The sequence below is a fragment of the Mesitornis unicolor genome, unplaced genomic scaffold (assembly GCF_000695765.1).
Source record: "Mesitornis unicolor isolate BGI_N332 unplaced genomic scaffold, ASM69576v1 scaffold4286, whole genome shotgun sequence".
NCBI classification, from domain to species: Eukaryota; Metazoa; Chordata; class Aves; order Mesitornithiformes; family Mesitornithidae; genus Mesitornis; species Mesitornis unicolor.
The window spans coordinates 32205-49552 of record NW_010191559.1 but is presented as its reverse complement, the minus strand read 5'-3'; the positions used below and the strand labels follow the sequence as shown (position 1 = coordinate 49552).

At 35.7% G+C, this 17348-nt stretch overlaps 1 protein-coding gene across 1 annotated transcript in view; it reads left to right on the top strand.

Annotated features, from left to right (window-relative positions):
- Positions 1–17348, top strand: part of PLEKHA5 (pleckstrin homology domain containing, family A member 5) — a 69392-nt gene that overhangs the window by 38103 nt on the left and 13941 nt on the right. Inside the window, exons 10-16 of the mRNA XM_010186769.1 lie at positions 9206–9268; positions 10415–10495; positions 10630–10779; positions 12420–12521; positions 13600–13711; positions 13966–14012; positions 15653–15770. Coding sequence (XP_010185071.1) covers positions 9206–9268; positions 10415–10495; positions 10630–10779; positions 12420–12521; positions 13600–13711; positions 13966–14012; positions 15653–15770 — 673 coding nt within the window. The remainder of the gene's footprint in view (positions 1–9205; positions 9269–10414; positions 10496–10629; positions 10780–12419; positions 12522–13599; positions 13712–13965; positions 14013–15652; positions 15771–17348) is intronic.

The window sequence follows — 17348 nt, the reverse complement described above, 5'->3', positions numbered from 1 at the left end:
CTTTTCCTCCTTTCTTTGGACAGAAGATTAAAGAGCAGAGGAGAGGTGGGAGAAAAGCTTGGTCAGATCCCTTTGCCACTGCTCTTACCTTCAAGAAGCTTGAGAGGGAATGGATAAAACTGCCAGTCTGAGCTCAGTCTTTTGTCACCCATAACACACGGTCTTACCTCATCAGTGAAGTCATCTGTCCTGGTAGGAAGTCACTATTCCAGCTGATACTGAAATGTCATCTGTATAGCATGTTATCAAACAGGGAAGAGAATTTAGGGAAAGGAAGGAAGAGAAAAATTGTCAGTAGCTCGGCTTTACAGTTTAAAACACAAAATACCCACTCAGATGCTCACTTATAAATAATGTAGCTGTTCATATAGTTCATATGGCAAGGAGGTGTTTTTTCCATTGTTTCCAAGTAGAAAAATGCTTTTATATATTACATCAGTAAAGATAAAAGCAAATATGAAGCATAACTTCTGGGGAGGAGGAGTTACTTACTAGAAGTAGAAAGTGATAAAGACTGCTGGATTTTGTTTCGTTTTACTCCTGTGTTGCTGTGTGGCATCAGGCAGTTCACACTTCAGGTTTTGTTGTTTTTTTTTTAAAAAAAATCTTAATTCCAATTTTTGTGACTTCTTAATTGGAGAGACTGTATAATTTTATTAGTATTATAACTAGGATCTAAAATATGTCCTTCACTGTTCAAAATTAATCTCTTTTTTCTGAAGTTAGGGAAAATTGAGGCTTGTTTCTGTTATGAACAAGCAAATATTTTTTCTTGAGCTGTTTATTCGCTGTGAATAGTAGTGTCCAACTTCAGTTTGGGAACAGCCTCATGATAATGTTTTAAGAACACAGAATAGGTATCCTCTTCACCTTGGGACTTGCCATCATGTTCTGGTTAGCTCTGGTTTACTTGGCCAATTCTGCAGTACTCAGTGTGCACTTGTGTATGCACTAGCTCTAGTTAATGGAAGGTTTGTGACAGATTGCTCAAGAACTTAACTTCTCAATAGTTAAATGTCAGGAAATAATGTTTCCAAAAATACTAAAGAGGGGGCAAGGCTTGCTATATTTGACTGCTACAAGGGTTCTTTGGTTGGCATTACTCTACCAATTATCTGCTTTTTGATCTTTGCTCCATAAGGGCTTAAGGAAGTGGAGCTTTTCTGGAAATAACTGGCCTTTGCAAACAATGTCAGATAAGCACAGTTAAGCACCAGTGGTAGCAAAAATATTGGAGGGCATCTTATAAGTCAAAGTTGGAGCTGGCTGAAGGACAAAACATCACTTTGGAACATGTCTTGAGCAAATCCACTTTGCTGCTTTTCTAATCTGGATGAAAACAATCTTTGAACAGTTCCACAGAAATTAATTCTGGTGTTATCTGTTATCGTTCAGAAAGGAAAAATTGGAAATATTGTGAAAATTAATTAGCCAAAGAGCCTGAAGCTGTTGAAATCCTCCTAATAAAAATGCATCCAAACCAGTATACTCCTAATAAAATAATTCAGCCCCAGGGTAATTTTTCCTTTACAAATATTTCAGTTGGTTGTAGTTAGATTGCTTGGCTTTGGACCTTCTTTGTTGATCTTACTATTGAGATATCTTTTGGTATCACCCGGTGCACGCATTCTCTGGTCAAAATTTTAATGTAAAGGCAGAATATCTTGTGTCAGTTGTAGCTTTCTGTTTATCTATAACTGTAGATGATGGAGCAAATGAGAGAGGTTGCTCGTTTGAGCTTTTTCCTGCCTTGAACAAACAGAGCATCATAACCTTGCCTTCTTAAGATTAGGTGCTCTTTATTGGGTGATTAACTTAACAGCTGATCAGACTTTACTATATATAGAAAAACAACAAAAAGGTCCTCGATCTATAGCAAGAAAAATGTGTTTCCCATAAGGAGAAAAAAAGTACTTAGTTTTTTTTTCCTGACTAATTAGGTGCAAGAAATTCTAAGAAGCATCAAAAACTCAGGCTTTCTGTTGCATTTCAGTCTATGAAACAAAACCATGCTATGCAAATTCATGGTGAGTGCATATAAAGACAGAGTGAAAGATCATAAATATTCGTACACACACTTCCTTCCTGTGTAACCATACTTGAAACACGTATTGCTGAACAAGTCCTAAAGTTTCCAACAAAAATAGGAGGGAGATTGTTCATTAAGTGACTTTTCAGTTTCTTTTGGAGAGGAAAATAACTTTTTTCCTTACTGTTAGGAAATTCTTCTTTTTAAATTCAAAAGTCCCATACTGTTGTACTTTTCTGAAATCCTAAATATATGCAATTTTTAACTGTATTAATCAAAGCATCTGGTTTTGACATTTGCACACATCAGTAAATACAAATCAGTACAGAAAGTGCCTGACCAGTTTTTAAATAGTTTCACACTCAAATGTGGGGGTGGATAAATATAATGTGTAGTGATTCAAAGTTCCCTAGTACATAAATCATTGCAGTATATAAATGCTTTTTGTGATACATGAACTTAAGTCTAAACCTTCCTTCAATATGTAGAGGCTGGGAATGCTTATATCTTTTTAATGTACATTGAGTTATTAAATCTATTATTTAAAAGGTTTTCTAATAAAGTTTTGAGTGTTCCTATTGTATAATCCAATAATATTTTTCATTGCAATATCGTGCAAAGCCAGCCTTATTTTAAGCCTTTTTATTTTTAAAAAGGGAAAGTGTTGGTGAATAAATATTACATGGTTTTGAGCATTTATGTGTTTTTGCTACATTTGTTTGATATTATTAAACTTTTCAGATGTTGATATTACTGAATGATGGAATATATAAAAAGCATGGGATAAAATGTAAACTACTGCATTATTAGAAAAAATTAAAGTAGAGGCTATATTTTACAGTGTCGTCTTTCAAATCTAGCCATGCTGTAAACTGATGTTTGCTGTATGCTCCTCCTGATTTGAAATAGATGAAAGAGAATGAACCTTTAATCACCATGGTTCACACTATGATTGAGAACTCGGCGCTAAGACCACAACTGTACCAGCAAGTAAGGTCTTGGATAGTGAATGAAATTGCTTTATCATCTGCAAAAATTTTCCTTAGTGACAGTTTTGGTTGTTCCTCAGATTTATTCATAACATCGGTGTTTCTCTTATTTGCTTTGGAAAACCACAAGTCATCCATGCTTTATAAAATGCTGCAATATCGTTAGCATGGCTTTTGCTGCGTTTTTGTTGTTAAGTATTAAATGTACCCTTTTGAATAACTTTTTTCTGTCTAGACGATTTAATTAGTTGATGTTTTATGCAGGTGTCCAGTAAATTTGTGAAACTTCCAATAAGCTTCCAACATTTGTCCTAGCATGATTCTCTGCAATTAGTGTTCAAAGGTGCTTCTTTCTTTTGACCACTACAAAAGCATGTGAGTGGTGTTTACCTGGTCATTTCTGGCAATTTTGTTTTGTTCTAGGAAGTGGATTTACACGTTTTTGTTTGCACCTACCAAGCCTTTAGCCACTGAAGAAAGGAAGGATCAAAATTACTTTGATCTGGGGACTGTAAATCCAAAAGGCAGTGTCTGTTCATAAAGTCACAGCAGACTTAACCGTGCACACTTACAGAGTATCTAGTGATGGTTTTAAATGGTAAGATGGAAGAAGAATCAGAAATGTGAATGGAAATATTATCTGTGAGTTGAGACCTGCATTAACTTATGAGCATGGCCAATACCTATCTGTTGGCACTGCAGTGTCTTAGGGTTGCTGGGGCTTAACTGAGTAGCTCCTGTCTCATCAGGGAGTGTTAAGAAGTTTTTAGCCTCAACTGCAACAGAGATGATGTTCTTACTTAAATGACTATGATACTTTGCAGCAGATGAGGTGTGCAATTCTGGCTGCCAGTCAGAAGGAAATAATCTGACCAGTTTCCTTACACATGCATTTATGCCCTTACGAGCCAAAACAACATATAACGGCTGCATAGTTTGTTGAAAAGGAGCCATTCTGCCATGTAAAACAGTCATTTATTAGTGATTAATGCTTTGCTATATTTCTAAAAAGTGCTGCAGCTTAATTTCATGTTTCTTTTTTTTTTTTTTGGAAGACAACTTCACGTTGTAGATTTGCTTGTGATCCAGAAAAGTTGCAAGAAAAATCTCAGCTTTCCAGAGGAAGTTGGGTTGTGAGTGACTTTTATTTCAGGATCATCCAATTTGTGTGTGCAAAGCAGGAGCTTTAGCATGGAACCTGAAGGGACTATTTGAGAGTTGAACGGGAGAAGTAAGGTGCCCTCAGGCCTTAAATGAAACTGGTTTTTGCTGTTTTGTTGTTGGGGTTTGTTTTTTAAAGAAACTTAGCTGTTGTTATTTTTTTAAAGCAAATCAATTTTTTGTAATAGGGTATGTAAGACAAATATTTCAACGTACACGTAATGAACAGAGGTGGTTTGGTTGTGTCAGGGTAAACTAGCTCTGCTTCTGTAGCTGTGCCTGGGCTAGTCGGACCACTTCTTTAGGGATACAAATAAATTTCAGAGTGCTGTCTTGATGAAGCTATGCTTTCAGCTAAAGTATCACTGTACAGCATTGTCTTCCAACATAAGAAGGACATGGATCTGTTGGAGAGAGTCCAGAGGAGGGCTATGAAGATGATCAGAGGGCTGGAGCACCTCCCTTATGAAGACAGGCTCAGAGAATTGGGGTTGTTCGGCCTGGAGAAGGCTCCAGGGAGACCTTGTAGCAGCCTTCCAGTACCTGAAGGGGGCCTACAGAAAAGCTGAGGAGGGACTGTTTACACGGGCGTGTAGCAACAGGACAAGGGGTAATGGTTTTAAACTAAAAGATAATAGGTTAATCTAAATCTAATGTCTTATCTAAGACATTGGGAATAAATTCTTTACTGTGTGGGTGGTGAGACACTGAACAGGTTGCCCAGGGAAGTTGTGGATGTCCCCTCCCTGGAAGTGCTCAAGGCCAGGTTGGACAGGGCTTTTGGGCAACCTGGTCTGGTGAGAGGTGTCCCTGCCTATGGCAGGGGAGTTGGACTGGATGATCTTCAAGGCGCCCTCCAACCCAAACCATTCTGTGATTCACCTTGTAGGCACACCTGCAGCTTCGTATTTGACACTGAATAAGCACCTTTTTTTGACATTCTCATCAAACAGCGAATCTAACAGGTCATGAAGACTGAATAGCCTTTTGTCACTACAGATGTGGTCTCATTGGGTCAGAGTGTTTGCAACATGTTGTCAGGCTTGGGCAGAAGATCCCATGTGTTACATGAACTGGAAAATAAGCAACACCTTCTGCATTCATGGGTGAAGTTTCCTATGTGAAATACTGCATTAACTGACTTCCAAGAAAGAATAAAAATAACCTCAAAATTTCACCACCTAGTCTTCTGAACTTCTGTAATGCAAACCTAACCTGTTTAAATTCTGTGAATTTATTTAAAGTTTAAACAACAGATAATTTTTTTTATTCAAACAACACAAATTGTTTTTACCAGTCATCTTTCCCACTGTAGTTTTAAAGAAATGTAAACCATTGGGAGAAGCCTCTGCGTAAGCGACTGAAACCTGTTTTGTTGTCAAGATGATAAACTAGTTTCTGATGACTGTAACCATTCCTGCGGGCAGAGAAAAGGATCTTTCTTTGCATCTGTTTGATCAGTTCAATTTAATGACTGAGCTTGTTTAGGGTTAAGCAAAGGAAAGCAAGAAAAGCTTGTATTTAATTAAAACTTAAGGTATCTTCTGTCCTGGTTGTTTGTAATGATTAATGGTTCTTTTGTGAAACAGCTAAAATATATACTATTTCAAATGCATTATTTATAAGACATTTGTTTGTAATTTGTTACATCTTCACAGTTATTGAAACCACTTTGGCTTACATCAGTCTGCTCTACAGACTGTACTGTAAATCTGCAAGTATAAACCAGGGCAATAATTCCATATATACAGACAAGAAAAATAGAGGTTTTTACAGCCTGGACCTATTTCTACCTTGAAGTTTTTATGTTTTTTCTAATACTAGGTGAAGAGTGTTAATCTTGTTTTCTAGAGCAGGATATGCTGATTTTAAAAAGTAGAATTTCCTCAGTTCCTCTTATGTGTGTGTTCCCTAAAGGGGAAAAAATGAAAATGTGAGTGCAACAAGCTAACATGCAGGTCTTTGCTTCAATAATTGTTCTTCTTACATTAAAAACATATTAAAACAGTACTTGATTTTTTTGATCCTGAGAACAGGGAGATTTTGTTTAGTACATTTTTCTATTATTATTAACACAAGACGACTGTCTTTGAGCTGAAAATCTTTCCAATTTGTATTTTAAATGTTATCTGTTGCATTATGTAAAATTAGAGGAGAACCTTGCTTACTGTCAGGTAAACTGCCCTGCTAGTAAGAAGTAATTTTAAAAAAGAAAAAGAAGGAAAAGAAAAAAGCCTCTTGGAAGTCTGACTTTAACCTTGTGCTCCCCACAAAGTGTCCTAGATTTTCCTGTTTTAATTTCCTAAGTGCAGTATCTTGTAGAGATGCTTAGTGTGCTCTTAGGGTATGAAATTTCCTGCCATATATTTATTGAATCAAAATGGTTAGTTAAATCTGAAAATAACTTATTAGGTAATGAAATAATACTGTCACTTAAATGTTTTTAATATTGACTGCTTAAATCGGTTTAATCCCTTATGTCTCAAGGGAGAGATTTGGCTAATCTCATTTATTTGGGAAGAAATTTTCCTCTAAGGACACCTTATATTGTGTCCTTTGTGGTGGATTTGTCCACTTCTGTCATTCATCTTGTACTGGCATTTGATGGAGATGGGGACTGTACAGCAGATGACAAATTTCTAACAGAAGATGGAGGTTCAGTTAAGGTCACTTTACCTTTTCACATGTAAAATACGCGTTTGGCCAAACTCTGCAAGTGCAGTTTCCCTTTCAGAAATAGTGAATTCTATTTGTAGGTATTCAGGATTCTGCTCCTTAATGTTTAGGAGCTGCACAGTGTATTTCGCCATGTTAAGAGGAATGGACTTGTATTTGAGCAGGCAAATGTTGCAGAAGTGTCGAAGTCATGTCAGAGGTTCAGTAGGTGGCACTCTTCCCCTGAAATTACTGTCTTGATAAAATGTGTATAGGCATGGCTTGGTGAGAGAGGCGTTTGTTGAACGTGACTCAAAATACATTTTGTAACTTGATCGTTGGAGCTCTTATAATGCATTTTCCAGGGTTATGAGGTTGATAACCTTGTTTGTAATGTGTAATTGTGTTTTGTCTGCTGCATCTCTTCTCATAATTCCAGTAGGATCCAATAGCATTCTGCATTTTTTCCCTCAAGCTGATTTATAGATGTGCTGTGGAAAGAGGAGGTGCTGTTTTGTCAGAGATGGGTGAAGTGTTTCATACTATTTTTAGAGGTTTTGCATTAAGTCTATGTAAAATGTTGCAGTAGAAATGTTGAAATGAAGTGGCTTTCCAGCAGTGCCTATTGTGGGAAACTGGTGCCACTGACAAAAGGAAGAAGTTGGCAGCAATTTTAAAAGAGTGATAGGATTTTAATAAGAATTTGCACGTGTATAGTATTCTTTGAATGTTTTCATTTTCTGAATACTTAAAATATATTCCTTTTAGGCAGGGATAAGGATGCTGAATTGGCAAGCTGTTTTAAACTCAGCTATAATTAAGGTTGAAATTGCAAAAAATAAAAAGTTTTTTAAAAATATGGCCTGAAAAAATAACATTACAGTTTTCCAGGCAAGCCATATAAAATGCTGAGCACTGTCTTGGGAAGATGGAGTTATCTAATAGGGGTTAATCTTTCTTTTATAAAACCTTTCTGTTGTGAAACATAACTAGATTTTCTCTGAAAGTTAAAGACATTTGGCCATGTTTATGAGTTTCTAAAAAATATTTCCATTTCTCATTTTTCTCTCATTGTGATAAAATCAACAGTTAAAAATCACAACTCTACAATAATAGGAGTTTAAATAGATATCTTAATTTTTGTGACATTCATGAAGTGCAAAAGTGCTGTGGCTTTTTTCATACTCCAACACTCATTTTCATAAAATGTCCATTTCAAAGAAAGTTACTGTGTGGTTTTAATACACTCTACATACTTCTAAATTGTCACCAGGCGCATTTGCATGAGGTATGTGGACATAATGTCTTGAAATGAAACACTTAAGTGTGTTGAGGATTTACTGTATGTTTGGAATGCTTGTCTGATTAACCCTTCCCTAGTCCTTTTATTTATAACTCTCCTTTAACATGGACTTGTGTTTTTATAGTCTTTCTTGCACTATTAAGTTATTATGTCCTAATTATGAAAGGAAAGCATCTATGCTGGGACTCAATGTACACATTTTTAAATAGAATACGAAGGACGATAGTGGTATGCCAATACTTGCAGTATAGGGCATTAAGGAGTTACTGTATGTGACACTTGATTCTAAAACAGGGAGATACCTTTTTTTCATGTAAAATATTTTTAAATCATGCTACTGATCAGTTCAGAGACTGAAAGAGTTAAAAACTTAATGTAAGGAGCTGTATGAAAGTAGCTTGAGGATGCCTTACATACTGACTGGCATGGGGAGACAAGTTTGCCTAGGTCCAAAGATAAAATAGAAATGCTTCCATTTATGGCATTTCTGGAAATACTTTATTGAAGAGGGAATCCATATGAAAAAGTAGGCAGAAAAGTGTTTGGCAGTACTTACTGTGCATATGTGTGTAACAAGATATTTTACACATACTTTATATACTTATGTCATTCTGTTCTGATTTCAGATTCACATCAGAATATCCTCCTTGTGAATATGCTTGACTGTAGCGGGCCTAGAATGGTTCATTCCAAGTAGAATGAGTCCCTGTATTTAGAATGCACATAAGAAAATGTACATACTGATGCATAACTGTGTCCAGGTGTACTCTGGCAGCTTCATCTTCCTACATGATCCATGTTTGATTGAGTTAGTTGTATATCTTTAAAAGTCCAGTTTGCATTAGAAACATAGCCTATTAAGTTAATGCAACTTTCTACTGACAGTCTGCTTGGCATTCCATTTCCTTATCTTCATTAATATATATTGGCTAAAATATATTGTTCGTTGTGGTATGTTTGACTTTCAAACAATAGCTGATTTCTGTATTAAGGCTCTTAAGCTGAACAGTGATTTCATTTTCATAGTCCAATTAAGTTGTTTTATGGCAATATTATTCTTCCCTATAGTTAACACAAGAAGAATGTAGGGGTACACTATACAAATATAGAGCTGAAGAGCTGGATATTGATGTAAGTCATTTGTATTTCTTCTATCTTGGAAATGTTGGTATTTGTCTCTTTATTTTGATATTAATTTTCCCTTTGGATTTTGGGTTTGAAACACAGTTCCTACAGGTGATTACCAACAGAAATTGCTCTGTGAGATTGAGGGGCATACAATTCTTTTTGTAATAAGCTTCTAATATGCAGAAAGTATTGCATTTTAGGCTGAAATTTCAAGCATCGTATCTGTTCAAAGGTGAATTGCTTCTAGAAATGAATTAATTACTTTAGAATTTAAAACTCAGTAGCTGTAGTTCAGTTTAAGCATGAGAGGTGTGATTTCTCAGGAAATATGAGCAATACTCCAAAACTGAAATTTAGCATGGGTCATTACCATTTGGAGTATTGGGTTGCTAGTTCTTAAAGCAAAGAGTCTTGATGTTTAAAATCAGTTTTAAAAGTGGTGGTGAAAAATACACATATACAGTCATACTGTATGCATACATATACACATCTAGTCATTCTTGCACAATGCAACTAAGAGTAGAGGTACTGATTTAAGAGGTGATATTTTAAGAGTAAAAAGGAAAGCAGGCTTCCAGTGTTATCTTAGAGTTAAAAAGTCAGAACAGCACAGAATGAACAAAAAAAGTTCCTCAAATAGGAAATAAACTGGTTCAGATTGGTTAGAGTGCACTGAACAGTTGCTTGGTCAAACTGGAGCTGGAGTGGAACAGTTTTAGTCATAGCCAAGCCTCAATTGAAGGTAAAACAGCAGAGCATAGACAGTGTTAGTAACTAACTATTAAAAACCTGAAATAAGCCATGGGAAAGACTGTGAATGTATGTAATATTCTTTATAATACTGAGGAGTATCTACATTAACATGGCATGTAATACCTATTATTAAGTTGTAAAGATATAGCTATAAAATTACATGTTTTGAGCCACACTGTTTCAAGTTATAATAACACTTATTTCATAGTAGCTTAGGCGGATTTCGTAAGGTTAATTTGAAAATAAAACACCGATGCCTTCAGAGTTTTAGAATTCATATTTTATTGTAATAACATTTTATATAGATTCTTGTAATTATTTGATCAAGTTATATTTTGATTGCTGAAGATGTTAAAACTGAAATCCTAATTGTAGTAATTTTCTGTTATATACTAGGCTAAGCTTAGCCGTTTATGTGAACAAGATAAAGTTGTACAAGCACTGGAAGAGAAGCTTCAACAGCTACACAAGGAGAAAGTAGGACAATTGTATTTATTACATAAAGTGGATGTTATTTTACATGCTTATTATCAGAACATTGGTAACTGAAATGAAATTAAAATCAACCCAATGATGCAGAACATTAAAAATAATTCTTTTTATTATAATAGTACACGCTTGAGCAAGCTTTGCTATCAGCAAGTCAGGAGATAGAAATGAATGCAGATAATCCCGCAGCCATACAAAATGTAGTCTTACAGAGAGATGACTTGCAGAATGGACTACTTAGCACTTGTCGAGAAGTATCGCGAGCCACTGCTGTAAGTAATATGTTCTTGCCAGTAAAACTCAATGAAGTGTTAAATGGTTATCTTCATGTTCATCTTCTTAATTGGGTTGTCTTTGGTTATTTTTTCATTACATTCCCCCAAAACTCAGTTGTCTTTTACTTGATTGTATTTTTGTCAAAGGCAGCTGGAAAGTGATCTTTTTACTGTATTAGTCAGGTGGTCTTTCTTGATTTTTTGGGGGGTGGGGAGGGAGGGCAGACTAGGAATGAGTGCATACAGACTTTTACTGGTGTGGTAATTTTCATCTTTTTAGTATGAAAAATTGATTACAGAAGAAGTAAATAATGCAAATAAGCTACTTTATGTGATGGCAAAATAGTGGAAAGCATAAACTATCAGATAGTTGATCAGATAGATGGATATTAGGAAAAACTTCTTCAATATGAGGGTGGTAGATCACTGGAACAGGTTGCCCAGAGACGTGGTGGGAGGCCCTGTCCCTGGAGATACTCCAGATAAGGCATGATGGGGCTCTGAGCAACCTGATCTAGTAACAATGTCCCTGCTCACTGCACGGGGGTTGGACTGGATGATGTTTAAAGGTCCCTTCCAACCCAACACATTCTGTGATTCTATAGGTGACTTAATTTAAGCAAAAGCAGCTGCAGGATGAAAATAAAAGATTATACAGTCATGGTCTTTCTTAATAGTGGGCCATTATATTCAAAGATCTTTCAAGTTATGCACTCGCAAAAACCTCAAAACTGGAGGGGAAAAAAAAAAAAGGATTTGCTATTTACTGTCCTTTTCCATGTCATGATGGTTTCTACAGTGAGACAAAGAATAATTTTTCCCTGCTTACATATATATCCAAAAAGGTATATCAGTGTTTAATTCCAGTGGTTTGCTGTGGTGAAATTGATGTGAATAAGGCCCAAAAATATTGGTTTTAGTCTGAATGTTAGACTGTTATAAAAGGAATTGGTTGAACAAGGAGTAGAGAGAGTAGAGAATCAGGGGAAAGAAAATCCTCAAGATACACTTTCCCACATTTCACTATTTCATTTATGCTAAATTGACTAAATTGCTTGATGTAGGCTTAAAAAGTGAAATGGTAGAGCTGACCTCAAAGATTTTCTTTTTGCACCTTCTCCCTTCAGGCAGTTATAGTTTTATATATGTAAAATAATGGTGTATTAGCAGACCTGAGGCATTCACTGGTAACATTACAGGCAGGGTTGGATGACTTACATTTGGCTTGCATAATGTATTGCTTATACACACACATGCTCTGCACTGAAATATATGTACTCTATGTGGTAAAAGAGATAGAATTGCATCCATTTCTGTGGGTTTTCTGCCTCAGTGGAAGGACAGCTTAAGACCCACATGCCTGCTGTCTATAAAGACATATTCTGAAGATTTTGCCCTTGCTATCTTTTTTATTTTTGAAAAGACAAAATGCTGTTTGTTTGAATTTCTTTCAGCATCATTAGAAAATCAAAAAGCTGTTTAAACATTGCATTCTCTAAAATACATATTTATTTATTGCTGATATCCATTTATACATTACTTCCTGAAGTTTCATGCCACTGAATAAAGAAAAATAAATATCCTTTTTTTCCACTTGAATATGCATCTGTAATTCTTTACTTTTGTCATATACTTAGGAACTGGAAAGAGCTTGGAGAGAATATGATAAATTGGAATATGATGTAACTGTAACAAGAAACCATATGCAGGAGCAACTAGATCGGCTTGGAGAAATTCAGGTGTGGTGTAGGTCTTAAAGTACACTTAAGTCACTTTCATTTTCTATAATTTTGTTTACAAACTACACAAATGAAAAAATGTGGTGCATTAACTTACAGACCTTTCCTTGTTACACCTTGTAAGTTCTGAGGAGGTCTTCAGCTTTTCCTGATTTTTTTGAAGCTACAGCACTGGTTTTCCTGTGTCTGGAAGCCTCCCATTTTTGTTTCAGTGATGGTGTCAAAACCAGGGTAGTTTTCTCAGACCTTAATTGCTATGACAGTCATAGTAAATCTTCACACAAATCCTTCCATTTAACTGAATATTTTAAAATGTAATTAAATCATTCTATCAAAATAAATTATATTAAGAATTATTCCAAGCCTTGCTTCAGGTCTCACACACGAAGAGTTCTGACATGTATTTTGTTAGCTCTCTGCGCTGTGCTGTGAAGGATTGGACAGTCAGTGCAGGTTCTGAATTTCCAAGGAGATCTTTCCAGGAGACGCATGCACGCCCAGAGATGTGCACCCATTACCTGGATGAGCCAGATGGGTGCAGTCCGTGCTGGGTGGCATTAAAGGCTGTTTGCTCCAGGGATTGATTTTCTGTGCAGCTATGAAAGGGAGATTACAAGCAAGCCCAAGAGCTGAGAAATTTGTGTTACAAGGTCCAAAGCATGCATGACTTTGAATGTAAATAGGCCCACAGATCGTATGCCAGTAGGCAAAGACTGTGTTCATCTCCACCTACTTTGGGGTTGGAACTGATGATGGCTTTTCTTTTGTTGTATGTAAGACTCCTGTGCAAAGTTAGCTTTGATTTTCTTTGGACACAGTAGTTACAATTCTATTCTTAAGTAGAGTTTGAACTGTCAAATTAACTGACACATCATGAAATTAGTTAATCTTGGTGGGTTTCTGACAATACTTGAATGTTGCATTTTTATGGGAGAGTGCCTGTCATTACTGCATTTTATTTTCCTTCATTGGCAAAGGATATGCAGTGTAGTCAAAAGAAAGACAAATGTTTTCTGTTGCTTTCCACTTGCAATGTGTTCTAATTTATTGCCTATATATGCTGTTTATTTACTGGCAGACTGAGACAGCAGGGATACAGCGTGCTCAGATTCAGAAGGAACTGTGGAGAATTCAAGATGTCATGGAGGGTTTAAGTAAACATAAACAGCAAAGAAGCTCTTCAGAGGCAGGTAAACTGATTGTTTTTATCTTGTAAAGAAGTGAGATTGGATCATACACGTTTTTAAAGGATAAGCTCCATAGGTGCTTTTGTATGTTTGAAAAAATGGTACAATTGCTGAGAAAAGAAGGAAGCAATAATCTATTTTGAGTTGATGCTTTGTCTATTTGATAGCAACAGGTTATATAGTTCGTATTTTAAAAGCAGTTTATTGAAAACAATTTTTCTTTCTTTCTGTATCTTTCCCCCTCTTCCCACAAACAGGTATCATGGGATCAAGGACGTTTTCAGCTATTAAATATAAAAGTGAGGTATGGTTTCAGCATATTTACCATCTTAGCATCACTGAATTTCTAATATACATATCTTAAAAATGATAGTTATTGTAATTTTTTAAGGATGTCTCAAGTATGTATTCAGTATGTTTCTATGAAAATATTGCATTTTGAAACAGTTTTAAAGACTGATATCTTCACTAGTAATTCTAACACTTTTCATTTGTTCGGTGTCTTTATATTCTTACTGGTATGTTTCTCTTTTCCATTTCTCACATTTTGCTCTCCCTGTGCTCTTACCCTAGAAATATAAACCCTGATTTATGGATTTGTTTTCTACCCACCACACTTTTAATGAGAAAAAATACATTGCATTATATGTCTGTTCACATATTGAGCCTGGTTCTCAGATGGCCAGAGCACTCACAAGAGCAGCTGAAACTGTGGGAGCTCTCAAATGTTGAATTCCTCTGAAAATCTGGCTAGAAGTTGCAGTTTTAAAGGGACATTGTCATGGTCATCTAAGGTGTATGCAATATACATCTGGCTTACAGAACTTTCTGAAAGTCTTAATTTATATACAAGTCTTTTAAAAGATACTGAATTTAATTTTTAAAAGAGAGTTCATACATGTCCAACACAAAGTGCAGATATTAGAATTGAAAATTTTGGTAAGTTGAATAATGAAACTATTGAAGTATTCTGGGTGGTAGCAATAAATTAAAAAGCAAAAGTAAGTAAATGAGAGGAAGAAAAAAAAGAAAAGAAAACTATCTTTGCTTTATTTTTTTCTTTAGTGTGACATTGTCCCTTTAATTCTGAAATCTATAGCTGGTGTAGCTATGGTAATATATTTTTCTTTTTAAGTTATAAATAATTGTAACAGGTGCGCACATCTAAATAAGGTGACTATTCTACAATCTTTAGGAAGAGGAAGTAGTCCCACCTCGTCCTCCACTCCCTCGGTCCTATGACTTTACAGAGCATCCTCCCATAATCCCCCCTCTGCCCAGTGATAGCAGCTCCTTGCTCTGTTATAGCAGGGGCCCAGTACATCTGCCAGAAGAAAAGAAGATTCACCAAGTTCAAGGATATCAGAGAAATGGATCTTACTGTGTAAGTGGCTTAAACCGCCACGTTGTTCTTCAAGCATCCCTCTTTCTTTGCACAGTCACAATTTTTATTTTGTCATCTGGCTACTTTTGCGTTATGTTTTTACTTTTGCCTACTTAGTTTTATTTATAGCTCCATCATTTGCTCTTCACATTTTTTGTCATATATTCTTACACATATATAAAATGTCTTAAGACTTAAGTGCTTGTATCTGAGTAAATTTCAGAAAATTATATTCTTCTGCTCACAAGTTCTTGTAACACTCTAAGCTCGGAGTCAGTTTTTGCTGAAGCCTTACAGAAATTTCTTTCCTGAAGTTCATTTGAAAGGAAAAAAAAAAAACCCTCCACTTTATGGCAAATTTTTTTTCTGTAATTTCCGGAAGTCTGCAAATGTTGTTACTCAGATTAACTACAAAGAAATACTGCTACAATATCAATTGAACAATGAAACATTGTTTAAAAGTGAGAGCAGAGTAATCACAAAATAACTAGTTTGAGTCTTAAGACGTAAATGCTTGTACAAAAATGCCTGTATTTACCTCATAACCTACTGTTCCTCAGGGCCCTGATTATAGGCTTTATAAGAGTGAACCAGAGTTAACTACGGTAGCAGAAGTGGATGAGTCTAATGGTGAGGAAAAAACAGAACAGAATTCAGAATCGGAATCCACAGCTAAAGGTTTGTGCCCAGGCATGGTATTTATAGCCCTTCAGCCTTTCACAAGGAATACAAAGCTTTAACTGTGTTATAGAAGCTATGTAATCTTTTGTATTTTTGTAGCCTGTCCATTTCTTAATATGATGAAACAGCTTCCAAGATGAAATAATGATTTAATTATATGACGAGAGAGATTTCAGTCAATTACACCGCAGAAAAATCAAACATTACACTCACCAACAACCCTGAAATCCTTATTGACACCATGTCTAATCACATCACTCACATTGCCTACACACTATTCCCTTGAACAATTACCCATTTTATGTTCTTGCCCTTGAACAATTATTCAGTTTTTGAATCAGGCTCCCGATGTTATGTCACTGGAACGTCCAAAAAGGCAGCACCACAGAATTTTCAGGCTCTCATAAGGCAAGGAAACAATGTCTTTTTCTTTTTTTAATCTTGTAATTGTTGAATTGCCTTCTGTCCTCTGATATAATAGGAATAATGATCATGACCTTGGAGTGTACAGACAATAAAGGTCTTTGCAATTGCTAAATGCTTTAGATTCTTCTCTTCATCTAGTTTCCATAAAGGCTACTAATTGCTTCGTAGAGTCTTTTACCAGGAAGCACTTCTCAATTCTGTTTGTTAAAACACACAGAATAGTTTGTTAAAGGTGACTTCAGGAAAAGCAGCTTCAGCACCTCCCAAAAAACATATTAAGAAGTTTTAGAAAAAGTAACTAAACGTACCCATTTTTTTCTTACCATAACGGCTGACATTTCAAGTGCCAGCAAGATCACTGTCTTCTCTTACGGTAGTTTGAATAAGCATGCACAGAAGAGATTGGTGCAACAGTACCAGAATTTGACCAAAACCTAGGATTGTATTTTCATCAGAACAGTAATGGAGGTTTTTAAAAGTAAGGTTAGCGTACATTTTGGGTGTAAACAATGCAAATGGCCATGTGATATATGATAGAATTAAGCTTGCACTTATGAGATAATTAGTCAGTTCAGATTCACTATGGCTTTTGCTGAGATACAATGTTCACTTAAAATAGATACTAAATTTCTTTTAATTTGGTGGTGAAACATGCAAGGTTTGATGAGATTTGCTAGTCATCAACCACCTAATTTGAGGAAGTTGCCTTTCTGACAACGTGCCTAGGTTTTATTGATCTGTGGTGTTCTAGATTACTTATAGCAATTTATGACAAGACAAAGTAATTATCAAGACGATATAAGAAAGCCTACCCTGACTATATAAAGCAAGCCGATACTTTTTGAGCACCCCAATCTGCTTTCTGTTGTCTTCTGTAAAGACACAAGTAATTTTATTTTTTCTGTTTGTAGAAAAATAGTCCTCAGCAAGGGAAAGCAATAATACAAATTCCTCTAATATAAATAATATTTAGGGGCAGGAGACAGAATAGCTTCAGTGGTAGCAAACAGTGAGGGGCTTTTTCTCTTCTTAAACAACAACGAAGTGGGTTTATCGTAGCTGTGTTCTACCATCCAGGTCATGCTTTTGAGCTTGTTAATTTTCTAAGGGATATTTCTTCTTCTGGGCTTTCACTTACATTAAAAATCC